Here is an 18,421-nt window from a genome sequence, read left to right as displayed (position 1 = left end):
AGGATTCTAGGTGTGGTGTCCGCAGTGCCAAGGACACAGAGACAATCACTGCCCTGTTCATGCTGACCGCTCTATTGCTGATCCAGGCCAGGATGCCGTTGGCCTTCTTGGCCACCTGGGCACACACACTGGCTCTTTTTTAGCTGTCTGTTGATCAGCAGAAATCTAAATAGTGTAATGCACATGTCTGAAACAGTTTCAGAGTAGAGGCTATGGGGAAGACTGGAATTGCTGCAGGCTCCTCGGGAGCCAAAGGAAAGCAATTCTAACTGGAAACTTGACTGCTCATCAACTTCTGGAGGAATTGATGAGCAGATGAAAGGGGGGTGTGAATATAATTTTGACTAAAAAGGAAGGAGTAGTGTTAATGAGTCATTATTAAGATAGTATTTCCTTTTTTTACTGGGCATATTTGTATTGTTTGTGGGATGGAGTATGTCATCTTTTTTGATTGACTTTTAGAATGTTTTTATTTGTATAGATGTATTAGTACTTATTCACAAGTCTTTCAGGTTCACTGAAAGCAGTGAGCATGAAGCTTTAGCACAGTCCTTTGTTTTTTGTTATAAAATCCAAGTAAAGAAAGAATACTGACTGCTTTGTGTAGATCATTAGGGGCATAAAATAGAGATGAATAAGCAGGAAGACTCAGGAAAGTAATGATACAAGGGGAGGTCAGTTATTTATGTTGGTTAACAATTCTGCTTTTAGAAACATCTAAGATCTTCACCAACTATGAAGAAACATTTGCTAGTGCTGCTAAGTGTTGTGCTTATTGCCACACATGGTTCCACTGTCTCTCTGGGATCAATTATTTGTTGCACCACCTGAAGCAACCACTTTTGACTGGCCTGGGTAACGAAGTTGACAGTAACTTGGTGTGGCTAAAATCAGAAAGGAGAATAAAGTATGTTATCATTTTAGTTTCCTACAGCAACGTGTAATGGCCTGTGGAAGTGCGTGAATGTTTGTCTGCAAATCATAGACTGGAGAACGTAGATTCTGCATATGTTAGACTTAATGTAATTGCTTCTAACCTTTCTGGTGTGTTGCACAGGTTAATATTCAGCCTTCTGAATGGCACCACTCCATACTGCTGCCACAGTCCTGGTTAGGATTTATGAGTCGGACCTACAGTGCAATCCTGCAGGTAATTTTGAGGTATATAATATCGTGGACATTAATGCCTATTCAAGAGGTATGGGTTTTAATTTTACCAGCAAGAACACTCATGCAAGTTACAAAACATAAAACAAAAGTAAAGCTTAAGGTGCTTAATTATAACATTTGTAAAAAGGAAATAGATATAAAAATGTGTCTTCAGTTAGTGACAGCACAATCTGGGGTACTTTGTAGAAGTGCAGCTTATATTTGCAGTTCAGGTTCATGCAGGTTTGTTCATGTATCAGCTTGCAGAATGTGTCAATTTTGAGAATTTTTAGAAGACTAAATTTTAGCTAGAGCTCTAATCTATTGCTTGGGTAGGAACTTCGTAATAGTAGTACCACAAAGGAGACAGAAGCTATTGAGGGATGATTCATTAAAAAGAGTTACCCTTAATCAGCATGTAATCCTGCCACACTGTAAGAGGCTCCTCACAATTTTTTCAACCCTGTCTAATGATTAGGAAATATCTTAAGTTCTCTCTTTCACTAGGTTAGCTGACATGATATCTAGACCGATGTAGTATCATCTGGTTTTCAACAGGAAAATTATCTAAAAAAGGTTTCGCAAATAGCTGCCTTCCAGAATGCTCTCTTTGTATTACTAGAAGGGCTTATTTGTTTGTATTTCCAGGCCATCTCAGCTGTTTTCAGCACAAGCAGCTCAGGTTGCTGAACAAATTCTAGAAGCTTTGACTGTGCCTTGTTTTGCTGTGCAGCAAAATACATGCTTCTCTCACATTTTCAGAACTACTTTTATCTTGACTGTCAACAAAACGCAAGATCCGAAACCAAGCCAGCCACATTCTAAAACAAGCATCATCTATTCACATTGCAGCTTTAGGTCTTGGGGGACATTGTTGCTTGCATTTAATTCCTTTTCTCTTTTGCTTCCCTTCCAAGATTTCACAAGAAGCTTAGCATTTACCAGACTTTTTCTGAAAGATCTGTAGGATTTCTTGCCATTTTACAGGACAGTAGAGCCTATGTTTGTTGCTTGTTACTTACTCCTTATGCTTTTGTAGTACATTTCATCTGAGGTGGCCAAAAGAGACTACAGTATAAGATGAGTAGTCTCATAGTTCAGTAGTACATAGTTCAGTATTTCTGAACTGCTATACTGCTTTCTTTTTAGTCAGTGTGTTGTATATACTCCTCTAATCTCTGTGGAGGGTTACTTTTTGAGTGAGACCTGGACTTTAAAGATGCACTGTGTTGTATTTTCTGATTGGTATGTACATCCAAACTACAAGCATTCAATACCAGAAGAACACAGCATATGTGCCTGTATTTTTTTCCCTTAAGGCATAATAATCTGCTAAGGAGCAGTAATTGACAACCTAAACAAGTTAAGTTATAGTTCTATTGGAGACGGAATGTTAAAACAAAGGTGCTTTAGATATGTTTAGATAACATATGTGTGACGTATGTTTTAACATGATAGAGGGCACAATCTGTGTCACCTCTTTAAATGTACAGAAAGAATGGTGTAGGAAATCACAGGGAGGTCAGAGTTACGTAAAGGAAAAGGAGGAGGAGTTCTGCTTTAAGTAGAGCATCAAGACAGTGATGTTTTGCTGTTAGAATCCATTTTGGCTAGCAGGCTTCTAAAGCTCACTCCCTGCTAGTTGTAGCCCTTCCCAAGGGAACTTGGCTCTACATGTACTAGATAGATGCCTCAGTATTTGTGGTTGTTTATGCCATCTGCAGTTTGTTTTTCTTACTTAGAATAAAAAATTATGGATTCTTCTACTTAATATATTATAAATTACAGTGGGATCCCATATGCGAAGTAGTCAAAGTCACTTATGAACTAGGCCTTAGGTTGAGGGCTACATGTGTTACCTGCGTATTCTCTGAAGAAATCCTATGATTTTAGAAATCTTATGATGTAAGATCGACTTCTGACTTATTCTGCAATTCCGCAGGGGAGGCAGGCAGAGCTGGAGATGCAGTTAAAACATGGTAAAGAGGATCCTGAAGAGGTGCAGTACAAACAATTTACAGCCTGGCTATGGTAAGGAAGTGCCTGTGTGCTCCTGATCACTTGAAATGGCAAGTGATGGGACAGAGGAGGGCAAGGTTTTAAAGCCGTTAATTTTGCAAGTTTAAAGACTGTATGAGCACTAATGAAAAAAAACCAACAAGAAACCACCAGGTATAGTGACCATGGCAGGAGTGGGGAGTGAAGAGAAAGACTGTTGGGTAACTGTAAGGATTTCCGTATGCACGGATGCACAGGTACGTTCTCCTCTGTGGAACCTGAAAACTGTGTAGGGTGAGCAGCTGGGAAGAGTGAAGAAGTATTTGCGGGTTTTGTAACATGTTAAAGGAGAAGGGTTATGCAAAGATAAAAATTTACTTCTTGAGAGTTTATTGAGCTGTCTCACTGAAAATGCCTAGATGAAAGAAATGCAGGTCACAATCTGATGTCATGGTGGACTGACACACCCCACTTCATACCGTAAGTTTGCGTTATTGAGAGTGAGGATGTTGTTTAAAAGCAAACACATGATGCACACCCTGATCCATATCCTCCACTAATTCTGTTCATTCAGGGGAGAAGTGTCTCTCAATCTGTCAGGATTTAATTGTGTATGTGCATGGCCAGGAGAAGAAGGTGGGAAGTGGGAGGATTCACAAGAAAAAAACCTACCTATCCATGGAGAGTATAAATATCTGTTTCTGTGCCTGTTCATAAGTGCATTGGAAGTAACGTATGTACAAAGCCAAAATGCCTTTTGTCTGTTTCAGTCAAAAAGGTGTGTTACTAAGTCCCACTCTAGAGGAATTCGAAATTTGTGTCTGTTTTATTCCAGCTAATTCGGGAATAGAGGCTTTCATTGTAAGATCCAGAACGACACAGTGTTGTAGAAAAGATCCTTTATTAGTGACTGATCCCTTTCTTGATAGGGTATAAAAGGGCCTATAACAATGCTGCTTTTGTAGGTTTCTCCTAAAAAAATTTCTGGTCTATATTTCCTAAATTGTGATAATGTAAGCTGTGTCAAAAATGAACAGAATTCCGTTTATCAGGAAAGAAATCAAAGCAGTAAGTGAACTGGAGCCCAGTAGTAGCTTTCTTTTCCAGTTCCCAGTTATTTGCTTGGTTCCTCAGGGCTCTAACTTCAGTAGCCATTAAGCATTTTTGTTGCTTACTGGGTTCAACCTAATTGTGGACAACATGGTACAAAATTTTGTGTTAATCTATTGTTGTGTAAGTACTGTGTAATTTTGCATTGGTATTTACCAAGCTGTAAATGATTCTAGTGTGGTGGGTTTGAAACTGTGTAAAAAAAGCAGTGTGATTATGAAGGAAAATCTGGGGAGCTTTGTTTGAAAGCTTGAGTGTAACTCAGTCTTACAACATACAGTCCTGTTTTAGGAGACAGTCTAAAGTTGTCTTTTTCTGTAGAATGACATTGATGACCATGATAGAATTGTATGTTCTACAATAAAGGATCTCTCTCCTCATCCACACTTGTCAATGTAGGAGATCGATTGCATCTCTGCTTCGGTCCTGATATGAATGCAAACCGAAACAATTGAAAACAAGTAGCCTATTGTAAATAAACTACAATAATGTGGAAGAAATTGTAACCACTCCTATGGCTTTATTGATTCAGGTTACTATGCCACTTAATAGCATAACTGCCCATAATGGTTTCCAGAAATATAGTAAGTGTTGAATAAATTGTAATGCTTGTGCATTACAAAACATTCAGATTTCATTATGCTAGAACATACCACAGTATAATGAAACTTACGTGTTTGATATGCTCAAAAATCAAATTTATGGCTCTTGCATGAAAACCAGCATTTTACAAAAAGTGATATTAAGTCAAATAAAAGCCCTTTATAAAACACTGGGAGTGCACGTAAGCATGAAGGAACTTAGGGTGGTACATAGATATTTTTACAGATGAAATGCTTGTAATTATTTTGCACTAAGTCTTCTGATAGGCTGATACAGTTGTTAACCTAAAATGGACACATGTAAGGCTTAAGAGGTATTTAGCTGAGCTCATGCTATTCTATAATGAACATGGGGTAAATTCTTTCTATTCTCTTGCAGGGTCAGAGATATGTTGACCGATGTTATCAAAGGTGCTTCCAAGTAAGAACTGCTAAATTACTATAGATGATGGTTTTTTCCCATATTTTCAATAAAGAGAGGGACACTGCTCTTTTTCCTCCTAGGTCTTGTCAAGATGATGATTTTTACCTTCATTAAATTTAAAGCGTCCAGGTTTCATGAGTGTGTAGATTTAGAAGTTTCTCTCTGAGGTACATCATGAAATGTAGCCTTTTAGAAGTTGATGATCAAATCAGCAAAGGTTCCATGCGTAAATTAGGAAATTATTGAAGGCAAGAGATACTGAGAGACTTCAAAGAACTTAACTAAATACCTTGTTGTAATTATTTGTAAGTATCTCTTACCTGAAAGGAGATAGTTTCACTGTTCTAAATGATGACATTCCACTAAGACTCATGTATCTTGTTTTAAAAAGCAAAATAGAAATCCAGAAGTTATTTTTACTGTGATAATGACATCTTTGGATCTGGAATAAATGCCAGATTGGCAGTGTAGGTATATTTTTACAGCAGCAGTCAAAGAAATTTTTAGAAATGGAAGACTGATGCAAACAGTCTGTTGGTCTGTAAGTGGTCTAATACAGTTTTATTGTTCAGCTGCTTTTGTAAAACAACTTAAGAGAGTTCCATCAGGATTATATTCCAGTATGGTTTTCTAGGAATGCTAGAATATCAACATACTTCCTTATATGCAGCTGAACACAGCTATATTCTCCTTCTTTTCTGTCAGTGGCAGGTCTTCTTTCTGGATTTCCTTAGAGGTTTGTGCTGTCATAGAAGTTAGCACTCTTTGAAACCTATCATTTTCCATGATATTAGTGGTTTCCTAGTGCAAGGAAATAATTAAAAACTTTTTTTAAGATGATACTTCAATAATGGCTGCTCTGCTAAATCATGTGATGCTGTTGCAATGAAGTGGCATCTGCCTCTCTAGCATTCTCCATTTGAAGATATTTTTGTTTTGTCCTCTATGGAGATGGTACTAGCTAAGACCAACTGCTGCATTTCTATAAGTGCTACTTGCTCGCAGGGTAGCAGTCCTAATTATAGTGGAAGGAAGCTTCTGCTTTTATACAATTTTGTGTGTGCTGGCCTTTATATAAAAGACAGACAAGAAAAAAAAGACCAAAACACTTCTCTTCTCTGTTCTTTAATTCCTGAAGATGAAATGTAACAGGTTTCTGCTGAGCTAGAAGAGAGTCCAGTGAAGTTGCTAGGTGCAAAGGCCTTCCCTCCTGGATCACCTGTAGCATAACTTTTCTGCTTTGAGATACATGTTTTGTTGCTGGCATCTCTATTATGTTTCTTAACTGTTTGCCTTTTTATGTTCAGAGACAGCCCAGTGGTGAAAGGAAACTCTATTTTTGCTTTAACTGGCCTTGCTGTTGCTGTAGCCAAATACGAAAGCAGCCTTTCCTCAGACACTGAAGGAGTGCCTGAGGTGAGTGGATCTAGGAGAGTCCCTTCTCTTGTGGAATACAGAGAAGTAATATGACCAGGTGTTTGGGGGGCTGGTAAGTGGATGTGAAGTACCTTTCATTTTCAAGTTCAAATTTCACCACACTCAGTGAATGCCATCTGTCAGATGCTGTGATCTATACAGAAACAGGTAGTGTGTGTATGGGCATTGTCACAAGAAGCATAATGACTAACTCATTTATTTGATGGTTTTGACAGATGAGATAGAGGTCACTTTATGGACACTGAAAGCCAGCCAAACTGTTTTTTCGTAATTTCGTAATTTTTGGCTCCACTGAACAGTGCTTGATCAAAAGTAGTGTCTGGAGAGTCAGCATTGGCAAGTAAATGATGCTACTTACAGTACATAGGAATGACAAAATAATCTCATTCATGATGGATCACAGCTGGAACATCAGCAGCTGAGCTTCTGTTAAGATAAAACTTGATTTAAGAAAAAATAATGACTATTTGGATTTGATTTTTGCAGACTGAACCTGATTTTATTCCTATGAAACACTGGATTTCCATGGTCACAGAGACCCTCTTGAGTATTGTGAATAGCCGCTACCAACCTAAAGGTCAGGTCTTCCCTTGGTTCTATCAGGTATGTGCTGTGGTATTACAGGCAAGGCAACATATTTCATACCTGTATTTCATACCTGGAGTTCTAATAATGAAGTTTCCTGGTTCTGTTTGAGCTGTGGTAGTTGGAATAGGGGAAAATCAAAACTTTTCTTGCTATTGTTCTTTTTATATTTGTGTTTGCTTTAAATTTTTGTCTTTATTACCAAAATGGTAAAAGCAACATGCAAGGAATGTAAGATTGCAATACATCTGTGTTCCTCTTTGCTTTATAGGTGTTCATTTTTAACTCCTGAAGTGCTGAGTGTTACTGCCTGGAAAGGAGTAAGAGAAAAAGAAATATGAAATACTCTCTTTTCTGTTTTTCTAGAAATCCTATTCAGGTGAAAATACTGCTAGTATTATAGCTCGATCCTGTGCAGCCACAGCTTTGTCTCTCCTGGTGCCAATTTTCATTGTATCATGTAAGGAGAAGATTGAGGAGGTCCTGAGTATGCTTACTGACAGGTTACCTGGGAAACCAAATGCTGATGAGTCTCAAGCTGTTCAAATCCACATGGGTCTTGGTTTGGGGATGTTCATCTCACGTTTGTATGAAGAAAAAGTCAGGTAAGAAGTACCATATTTAATGTTGCTGTGCAAATAACTTCCTTTTTCTGCATGTGGCCTTAAGCTCTGAGGAATTAAAGTATTTACAAGTTGCAGGCAAATGATTCTTGAGGGGCTTTGTAATGTTTCTTAAAAGGTGTCTCTTATTATCAGTCTTCCCCCACACTTTAGCCCCCTCCAGAGCTATCCTAGGTATTCTGTCATTCTTTCAGGATGACTAATTTTCATAATATCCTCAGGTACAAAGTGCAAAGCAGTCAGCTAGAAGAGCGACACGTGGCTCTTCTAAAAGGGACTAGTTACACTAGAAGATATAATTGTAAAATAATTCACAGTCATCATTGGTTGCTTTGTAAGTGGTGCTCTGGACACTGGATAGTGTTCACTTACATCATGTGAGTTACACATGTGAGGATGGAGCTACAATGGAAGTAGAGTAATGGGCTGTCTTTAAAGCATGCTGTTACAGCTATGTTTGCAGCACAGAGGTATTCTGAAGTTGTTAGAAAATGCCTCCTTTTCAGAAAGGTTGGCCTCAGTTGCAAATTTCTGGTGATTCCAGAGAAATTAAGAGGTAGGTTTGGCTTTATACTCCTCCAGTTTCTTGACTGCTAGGGATTTTGTCTTCCTATATACCCATAATAAATGTTTAATTAGTACACAAGCACAGGTACCAAAGAGATTTGATTGGCAGTTGTTTGGTGAAGCTAATGTTTCCAAGGCACCTGGTTTTGTTAAAACTGAAGCACTGCTGAGTTCTAATCTTTGTGCTTTGGTGTCTTGATGCCTTGCTGCCACTGACTCAGCCACGTAATTTAGGAATGGTCTACTTCTGGATGTTCAGTCAGTGGGACAACTGAGCTACACACAAGTATTAAAAGTCTCTTAAAGAGAGTGAAGTTACATCAGCCCAATGTTTTGGAGTATGTGAATCTGTATTTTGGGGGGTTGTGGGGGGGTTTTTTGTGTGGTGGAGGGTGTTAAGTGAATACATTTATGTAACCATTTCTTGCAGACTAGTTTTACTCTTTCACTGCCCTGCATAATTTGAAAGCGTAATCTTATACATTCTTCAAAGTATTGTCTTGCAACAAATCAAAACTCATAGGGATGTAGCTATAGCTAATATCAGATCACAGAGTTAGTTTCCATTAAAGATGTCCTGTACATTATGAAAATGGTGTACATGTTTTATAAGAGGGGAGTCCCTATGATATATTTGGACTGAGATGTAAATGCTTCTTTTTTTATCTGTAAGTTAGGGAATGAGGTGGAGAGAGATCTACAGAGCTAATAGTGTAAAATGTAATGAATTTTCAGCATATAAATACTTACAGGTCTAGCTGAGATCATGTTTTATCAGGTACCTCCTCCCATTGTCCAGCATTGGATTTTTTTTTTGTTTCTGTTTTGGTTTGGTTTTGTAGTGATATACCTGGTCAACAGATGAACTTGGTTCTCATGAAGTCCATGGATGTGTTGGAGGACTGCTGCTTTGACACCAGTCTGGAGTACAAGTGAGTTTCCTGTATTACTGATGATACTTTATTTTGAACTCTACCTTCCTAATTCACACTTTCTTCTTTAATTCTGCACAGAACAATATAAAAATAGGGTAAGAAGACAACCTGTTCTGAGTACTTCCGTAGAATCAACAACTTGTGCAGGCTGGAAAGGCCCTTTGGAGGCTCGCATCCTCCCTAAAATAGTGGCAGTCATGGACCTGCTCTACATTGCTTAAGTTTTTACAGCCAAGGTTTGAAACCCCTAAGACTGGAGACAATAAAACACGTGTCAATTGCCATGAGAGCTAATATAACATGGCAGCATGTTTCTCCCACAGTAGAAGAAGTTGTTTCTCTTTCAAATCAGGGAAGGAACCACAGTATCTTGAGTGGCTCAGTGTGAATGCGTAAGGTTTTTTTGATTTTGAGCATGACTCTGCCCAGCTCTTCCTTGTTCAAAAGCAACAGCAGTAATTACCATTTGCCTTTGCCCTCCTTTGTCCAGTGCACTTTCTGAAAAGCTTTGAGGAGTCACAGCTGTGCACCATTGGGCTGTGAACCTGTACAGCTTAGTGAGGATTTCTGTTGCGCTTTGAGTGGCACAGGGTGAGACACACCGTACACAGGGGCTGTATCAGCTGCACCCCTTTGTTGTGCCTGTTGCTGCTGGTTTGTGCAGCCTGTTAGCTGGAGATCAAAGCCTCACGGAAGAGCCAAGCCAGACTTCTCTGGCGGCAAGAGGTTGCCAGAAGAACATGAAACAATGGCAAGCAAGAGAGGGAAGATTGAAGAGGGGGTAGTTTTTTGTGCTGGCTATGGTTTTTAAAGGTTAAGAGGAAGTTGGTGTCTAACATGAGTTCTCTCTGTGTGAAAAGAAGTAATGTACAGCTGTAAATGCTGCAGAGTTGTGCAAATTTTGTATTTCTACACTTGTGAACTGCTATTCCAAGGGAAGATCCTTTCCAGCCTTTTCATCCAGTGTGACATAGGCATGATTAGCTGTGAGAAGTGAGCATTTTCACCAGTGTTTCACCTCTGCCAAACTGGTGATTTTCACTAAAAGTAGGCGGCTGTCAGTGTTTTCAGTATAGGTCTGCTGAGCCGTGTAGGTGTGGGAGTTGGTGCTATCCGGGCTCAGGCTGCCCCCGGTGGAAGGCAGGGCTCTCTGCAACCTGATGCTCTGGCAGTAAAACACTTCAAATGTGCTGGGAAATCTCAGGTATCATGTAGATGACGTATACTTAAATACTCATTTTATGTAGTTCACAAATAAGGTAGCCAAGTGAAATCAATTGTTAGTTGCAAAAAGGGGAGCAGACAAGGTGAAGTTTTATTCCCGCTTTAGTCCCCAATTATGTTTTAAGTCTCTGTTAACAGCGAATAACATAAAATACTATAGCTCTAATGAGAAATTACATTTTCTTTCTATGTCGTTTTTTCAAAAAGCAGTAGTGTAAACTTGAATTTAGAACTCTTGTATATAAGCCATGTCCTTATTTTATTGACTGTTCATGAATTCAGATATACCAGTTACTTAAAATGGTTTGTTTGATCTTTGTTGGAAAAAAATACCCCTCCCAAGACACCGCTCCAAGTCTTCTAGCCATGCTCAGTCATCTTTAATCCCCAGTTACTGTAAAACATTTGCTTATAAATATGACTGAAGTTATTCTCAGATGTTTCTTTTTTACCTAGCTGAGTAAAAACAGCAGCTCTTCCCATTTTTAAGTTGGATTGGAGAAGCTTAGGAGAATGCCTAAGATCCTAGCCATGTTCATTTGACTGCTCACTGCTTGCTACAAGCAGTGTCAGGGAGATGTGCAAGGGGGAAAAAAATCATCTCTAGATAAGAGCTGTTTCTTTGAGCTATTGTGGATGTGTGCCAGTGAAAGATCACCTTCAGAGCAGTAAGCGTCTCCTGTGCTTTAGTATCTCATGATGGAAGCCAGAACTGTTTGGAAGTTTTCTGACAAAAGTGATAACTTGGAACGTGTTATGGGAGCACACATGCAGAATTTAGGAAGAGATCTTTAGTCCAGAATGGAATTTCTGATAAAATCTGAGAAAGAGGCGGAGACTGTGGAGATGTTTGTGCCAGCTGCCCCATTAAATTATGTCCTTTGAACCTATGTTCTGGTTGCAATTTTAAGTATCCTCAGCATCAGTTGGTTACGCTGGATATGTCTGCCCTGATGAAGCTGCTCCACTGTTGCATGTGCAAATTTTAGTACATATGGGTTAGAATGCACACCTGACCATTCCTCTTATGAAATGCAGGTGCATAGCTTCGTCTCTCTACAGCCATCTTAGGTGCTCTCTGGCTTAATCACTAGTTTCATTACTTTTGCAAATGGAACAACTGTTGTAGGAGCCTGACAGCACCAGATCCTAATACACCCAGTGAACCTGCAGTTAGTATGTTTAACTGGGATTTCCAAGTTTGTACTATCAGGACAAATCACACGTAGAAGTTTGGATCATACTTCCTTCATACTAGTTGATGGTGCTTGTTATTGGGACTATTGGTTCTTCAGAGGCAGAAGGAATAATGAGGCTGTATGTGTAGGACTCATTATTTAAATACACATTTTATTCTTATGCTCTTCTTTCATCCGGTGTTTCCTGAAGAGGATGTGTGAAATAAAAAGCATTTGTAAAATTGACTGTGGTAATAAATTATCAGGCAAGGCCAAGAGGTCTTCTTGCCCGCAAACCTTGTTGGGGTTTAAAGGGAGTTCAGAGCATCCAAAGCTGCTTAATCCTTAATCCTTTCTCTTTTGTTTTCTCTTAAAGCACTGGATGTATTTTAGGAGTAGGACTTGTTCTTTCATTTATGAGTCACAGTAGCCAAACAGAATCACGAGTGCATGTTTCCGCTTCATTGCGAAAACTCTGCAAATACCTGGACAGCAGTGAGGACCAAAGCAGAGGAGTCCAGGAGGTACGACCTATTTTATCACAAATTTTAAATCTTCCTTTTACTTTGTTGCCTCCCTTTAATATCTATAGTCTCTTTACTGAAGCTTTCTATCTGTAGTACTGGAAGGCTTGATTTTTATTTTTTTTTCACAATATATAGGTTTGTGTCTGCTGGAAAAAAAAAGTGACAGTAACAACAATAATAAGAATAGAATAATGTGTAATGCTGCACAGACGTTAAGAAACTGCCTGAAAAGATAACAGACCTGATCCTTTAAAGGTCTTCTTTAATTCCTTAACCCCAGATTAAATTGTTGAAAGTTGGATCTTGAGTAACTATGGATATGGGTCTCTTACATACAATTGTTTACTGCTCGTCTGATCTACTAGAAAGCAGACAACAAGTTACTCTGAGAGAGAACTTAAATGCTAATATTTCCTCCTTCAGTATGCCTTCTGTATACTTCTTTGGAAGTTGGTGTCACTAGCTAATGTGAATTTTGTATTTGTGCATGCTGCTGCAGCCCCATTTACTGTTCTCTCTATGTTTTGAACACTTAAACTGAGCTCTGCTAAGTTTGAGCATGCATTTCAGTGGGGTTTTTTCCAGGTTTTTTTTCCTGTAAGTTTTGACATGGTCCATGCACTTGTCTTGGACCATGTACTTGCCTGTAACTCGGCTGAGGTAAAACCTGAGAATGAAAACTGATGAAATTGGAATAGTTTTCAACAGAAAACAAAAATCAGAACAAGCAGATGTTTTGCACGAGAAAAGCAACCCTGTCTGTACATGATGTATGTAAGCCTGCAGCAGCTGAGCAGTTAGTTGCATAATCCTGGTTTTCCTCAGGAAGTTAGTATAGATTGATAGTATTATTCTTTTCCCCCTGTTGGTAGTGTTCTGAAAGCTCTTTATTAAATGTCTTCTTCGATGGAGTTTAATTTTTTGGCAGTACATATGTGTTGGGGATTAGCCTTTTGCAGTTTATGGTTCATGCATCAAAATTACTTACAGCTATGAAATAATTTATCTGTCCCCAGAGATCTTCAAGTGCATTGTTAAAATTAAACTGAGTTCAGTACAGCAACTTCTGAGATAAAAGGCAGCAGCTGTTTAACATCATGAGATAGTTTGGGATGAGAAGCAAAACCTACCCATTTCAATTAAAATCTCTGTAAGGATTTGTACAGTTGAGTAAAACTTGGCCAGCACTCTAGGATGAATGCTACTATATGAGATGCACAAGAGGCTCTTTCAGAGCTGTAAATAACTTGGATATAACCCTTTACTTGAGAAGTAATTTTGGCCTGATGCAGCAAGAGGTACAATGTGCACATTACTTGCTACAGGTCAAATTGTTGTCAATCCTGCACAGTAGGTGGGTGCTCTCTGCTTGCCTTATAGTCATGTGTTGTTCTGCTGCTTAACTTTGGTACAAAGGAGGTTAAAGAGTTGGCACACTTGGCTTGTTGCTAGTTCAGACTTCACTTCCTTATTCTCTGTGACTAAGGCAGAAGAACAGAAAAGCGGTGTTGCTGGTGAATCCTTCTGGAAGGACAGGAGGCTGGTGTTGTGGCCTATGCCACAACAGTGAGACGCTGTTCTACATGCTTATTTTCTGGCCTGGTCGACCTGCTTGTAGTCCTGATGGGAGCACAGCATGCTCAGTATGCTTACATAAATAATGATCAGATACTGTTTTGAGAGAATAGCTACATTTGTGTGGAAGGTCAGGAGTTTGACCTCTGCAAAATCAGAAGTACTTCCAAGCTTTAGTTGTGTTTGTTTAACATTATTAGCATCAATGAAGAATCTTTCAGAGAGGGAATAAACATCTGAAAGTATTAATTGAAAATGTTATGCCTTTTTTGTCATGCTGGTGCATTATTCAGTGTGACCATTGCTACAGTGAGCTTGATTAGACACTAACTAAATTTTTTTTCAGGTACTTGCCTATTCTGTGGCCTGTTCCTGTGTCTCCGCTTTCAGTGTTGGAATCATAGAAGCAGCTGAGGCTGAAAAGGCCATGAGCAAGCTACGGACCTTAGCAGAAAATAATCAGCAGGTAATAATTCTGTATTTGGGCTTTGCTTCAGTTCTCTTTTTATCTATTTAATATTGGATAGTGCTTTACCCAGACTGTAATTCAAGACAATTATATTGATCTACTTTCATCATTAACTAATATTGAATGTATTGTGCATACTGTGCAATTACTAAGACTCCCACTTTATTCATTAATGTGTGTAGTGATTACCAGACAGCAAAATAAAAGCAAGTTGTATGTGTTTGATTGCATTTAGAAGAGAAATTGTTATATTTGGTGCCTTTAGTCCCTGTGTCCTGCCATTTTTTGTTTCTTTTACAGCATATTTCTATAAATTCTTTTTCTTGGTGGGAAAATACATCAACTGTTCTCTTCTGAATTTTTGCTTTCCCTTAGCCTCCAGACAATGCATCAAAACCATAGCCACAGCTTCCTCCAGGTGTATGTTTCATCCCTGTTGTCCTAGGGTACCCCTCAAATTGCCAAAAATAATCTCAGTATTTTAGTGCAAGTTCTTTTCTGGTTAATGTTTGCCAGGAAATGAAGGAGCCGGCAAGGCAACCATTTTGAATCAAAGCCTGCTATTACACTAATCAACTGTTCAGAATGTTTATCTCAAAAATAGGAAGTCAGAGCTAATTACCTGTGCTAGAGCTTTTTATCTTCATATCTATGAAAATCTGAAACTAAGGCTCGATGTTCCAAAGATTTAATCTCAGAAAGTCCCATGTCACTTGACATGAGAAAACACTTGAAATAAGAAAGTAGCTGGTATTCTAGACAAAGACATAACTTCTAATTGTTGGGAAATAATAAATATCTAAGTAATGTTTCAATAATAAATATGTAAAAGAATATAGAATCCTTTGTAAGATCTGTTTTTTAATAAATTCTTTTCGCCTTACAGACCTACAGTTTTGCTTTAGCTTTAGGTGCAATGGTACATGGATTGTCAGCTTATGGTCATGGGAAAGCTGAAGACCTGAGTAACAGACTAATGCCAGCCTGGATAAAAATTGTGCTTGCAGAGGTAAAGGAGTTTGAATTCATATCCTGGGTTTTTTACTTGTTCTGTTGTTTTATTTTTTTGCATGGGTGGGGGTAGAGGAGGGTGGGGAAGGGGTGGTGTGCAGTTTAAAATTAACAGTAGGGACATAATTTTCCTCGCTTCTGCAGGAGTGATGCTAGAAAAAGTTACGACTATCTGAATGTGCTGTTTAATTGATATTTGGAAGCAAGAGTATAACTTTGGGCTGTTTGCTAAAGGGAAAAGAATCCCTGTTTCTCTTCTACCTGAATAATTTATGAGAAATGCTTATCTCAAAGAGGTCTTAATTTGGACATTTTTACTAATTTGGAACATTGTCCAAGGATAAAGTCTAGATTTTTAAGTGAAAATGTCTTGTGAAATTAGGTGCTGCTTGTCAAAACTAGAGTAAAAGAAGGGTTATTATAGTGCCTTAGTTATAATCATTTCAATTTATCTAGAAAAGTTAGGTGTTTCTAATCAAATTCTAAACTTAGACATAAAGATTGCAGCTGAAGGTAATTATCAGGTTTTGAGTTGAATTGCACTGGTATATTTTGTGAAATACAGATTGTGCTAGGGAAAAAAGTGATTTGTCAATCCATGATGTTTTCATATTTAGAGGAGTGAGGAGGAAGCTCCATATAAAGCTTTCATTCACCAAGAGAGGGATTAATATTATATACCATGCTGGAGTCTGACCTGAAAAGGCTGTTGGGATTAGAGGTGTACTAGTGATAGTAGTCATGGTTTTTAAGTTGGAAGAAACAAGCATTTTGTCCTACAGTAGTGTTGTGTCATCACATTGACTCCCTGGTCCTGAATTATGCTTCCAGGGTTCTCCAACAATGGAGCGTCTGGCTGCTGTCAGTGGCCTGGTTGCACTGGTGGGCTCTGAAGGAGGCATGATACAGGTGAGAATATGCAAGCAAATGGTACCTTAATCTCATGGAGAAATTTGGCTAGAAGGCAAGCATCCTCCTCATTGCTACAGCAATGACTGTAAACCAGGGCATCACATTTTTGTAATAATTCATTTTGGGTACATACCAAGTAATATTGAATTGCAGTCCATAAAATGGCGTCTCTTCTGTTTTGCCATAGTATGGCCCATGTGCAATGCCACTGGGGAAAAGTTAACAGCCATTTAAGCTTTCTTCTTTTCTCTCTCCCACTCCCCAGAGAAAGGCATCGGTGAAAATGTAATCTGTCTTTTCAGAATTTGTTCTCTGTTTGTTGCTTCTTTTTTTCCCTCTTAGAAAAGTCACCTTTCTTTCTTCTTCTCTGGCAGCTGAAATCTGAGAGCATTCAGTCCTCACACTTTCAAAGTAAGCTGAATGAAGTGATCAGAGCCCTTACACAGGTAAGAAGGTAGCCTCTGTTTCCTCCTTTGGATAATGGACTAGCATACCTTCACACCTTGCACAAGCAAGCCAAATCTGTTTGAAGGAAACTACATAGCATTTGTATCCAGCTTGAATGAGGCAGTGTAGGGAAATCTGTCTAACTAGTGGTTTATTGTCTCAACAGATTATTAGTTTCTCAGAGCAAATTGGTCTTCAGACAAATGCAACAAGACTTCTGGGACGTCTTCACATGTCCTGTTTGTCTTCTACCCAGAACAGGGCATCTGGTAAGATGCTTTATTACTGCTGCTTAAAGAACATGTAGAAATAGCACATCACTAAAAGGACAGCAAGGGACACATTAGATAATACAGGTTAGACATTGAAGACCTATGAAGTGACATGACAGCCTTTGAATTGGAGATCTCATGGTCCCGTGTGCCTAAAGTTTGGAACATGAAGTAGGAATCAGTGTACTGAATAGGATCCCCCACATCTGCCTTTACTTTCAGTATCAAAGTAAGGTTCTAAATTGTTCTGGTCAAACTTGTATATTGCTTCTTTATTTTTTAATAGGATAAACTGTAAAGAGGTTTTACAGTTCATATGGCACGTGCATTTGACACCTACTCTGTGCCTTTTAGAACTGATTGATCTACTATTTGTTTTAGCACTTCCCACTGTACAAAAAAATAAGTACTTAAAAATTAGTCCATAACAAGAAAAAGATGACTTTCTAGAAGTATTTTTCTAGAAGAGATCTCTGTTTAGCTGAAATAAAGAAACTAGTGTTCTGTGCCCTTTCGGGGCAGCTGATACACCACTAATTTCAACTGTTGTTTCAATTTTCATTGGTAAAATAAAGGCAGGATTACATCATTAGTAAAATACCAATAATAAGCACAAACTAATGAAGTTGAAGCTGTTCACTTTTGTGTGAACTAAACTGGGAACCAAAAATACAAAATGTAGATGAACGTTACTGAGAACAAAATTCTCAAAGTTTCTGATTTTATGTATGCCTGCATGCATGCATGCGTGCCTAAGGTTAGATAGATACGGAATGTCTCTGCTGTATTAAACTTCGTAAAATTTTGAAGCTCTCCCTTTCAAAGCCCAGCTTGCAGTGCCCAGTATATTTTTAAAGAAGTTCTTATCCCTGGCTTTTCAGTTGATCTGTGAATTTGTTTTTTCAGGTCTGGCACCTCTCACCACCAGAAATGTTTAGCTTGCCTTAAAGGTGAAAAGGCCAATATATCTATCAATCTTGTGGTCTAAAGACTCTGAGTCACCTACAGTATCAGTTAGCTCAAACACAGCTCACTTTGGCCTTTAAATTTACACTGGAGCAGAAGGTTATAATTTTTGCTGATGTTTTAGAATATAAGCAGTCTTTTTATCTTCACAGTTCCTCCAGATTTTAGCTACTTACCTGTAAACAGCTTTATCAGAGCAGCCATTGACTTTGTCATTGAAAGCGGAAAGAAAGGTAAGAAAAGATCAAACTACAGTATTCCTCTGGGAAATTTGTTATGGCTGTAAAAGGTGTCCCTAAAGACTTGCTTTTATTTGCTAGGGGAACTTTTCTAAGTACTAATTTGGCCTTCACTAATGTGAGGTATTTAAAATAAAAATTTAATTACTCTCAAAAAGATAAGGTAGTATT

At 38.5% G+C, this 18,421-nt stretch overlaps 1 protein-coding gene across 3 annotated transcripts in view; it reads left to right on the top strand.

Moving 5' to 3' along the window:
• The window catches only part of FOCAD (focadhesin), a 96,590-nt gene that overhangs the window by 66,538 nt on the left and 11,631 nt on the right, over positions 1–18,421 (top strand). For all 3 annotated transcript variants that reach the window (XM_048291083.1, XM_048291082.1, XM_048291084.1), the window contains 14 exons: positions 1,058–1,150; positions 3,092–3,180; positions 5,239–5,280; positions 6,591–6,699; positions 7,207–7,323; positions 7,672–7,910; positions 9,338–9,427; positions 12,209–12,356; positions 14,281–14,400; positions 15,290–15,412; positions 16,246–16,323; positions 16,701–16,772; positions 16,940–17,042; positions 18,164–18,244. In XM_048291083.1, the coding sequence (XP_048147040.1) occupies positions 1,058–1,150; positions 3,092–3,180; positions 5,239–5,280; positions 6,591–6,699; positions 7,207–7,323; positions 7,672–7,910; positions 9,338–9,427; positions 12,209–12,356; positions 14,281–14,400; positions 15,290–15,412; positions 16,246–16,323; positions 16,701–16,772; positions 16,940–17,042; positions 18,164–18,244 (1,504 nt within the window). The remainder of the gene's footprint in view (positions 1–1,057; positions 1,151–3,091; positions 3,181–5,238; positions 5,281–6,590; positions 6,700–7,206; positions 7,324–7,671; positions 7,911–9,337; positions 9,428–12,208; positions 12,357–14,280; positions 14,401–15,289; positions 15,413–16,245; positions 16,324–16,700; positions 16,773–16,939; positions 17,043–18,163; positions 18,245–18,421) is intronic.

The sequence above is a fragment of the Corvus hawaiiensis genome, chromosome Z, assembly GCF_020740725.1.
Source record: "Corvus hawaiiensis isolate bCorHaw1 chromosome Z, bCorHaw1.pri.cur, whole genome shotgun sequence".
Taxonomy (NCBI): Eukaryota; Metazoa; Chordata; class Aves; order Passeriformes; family Corvidae; genus Corvus; species Corvus hawaiiensis.
Note: the sequence above shows the minus strand (reverse complement) of the source record. Positions and strands in the feature narration are given on the sequence as shown.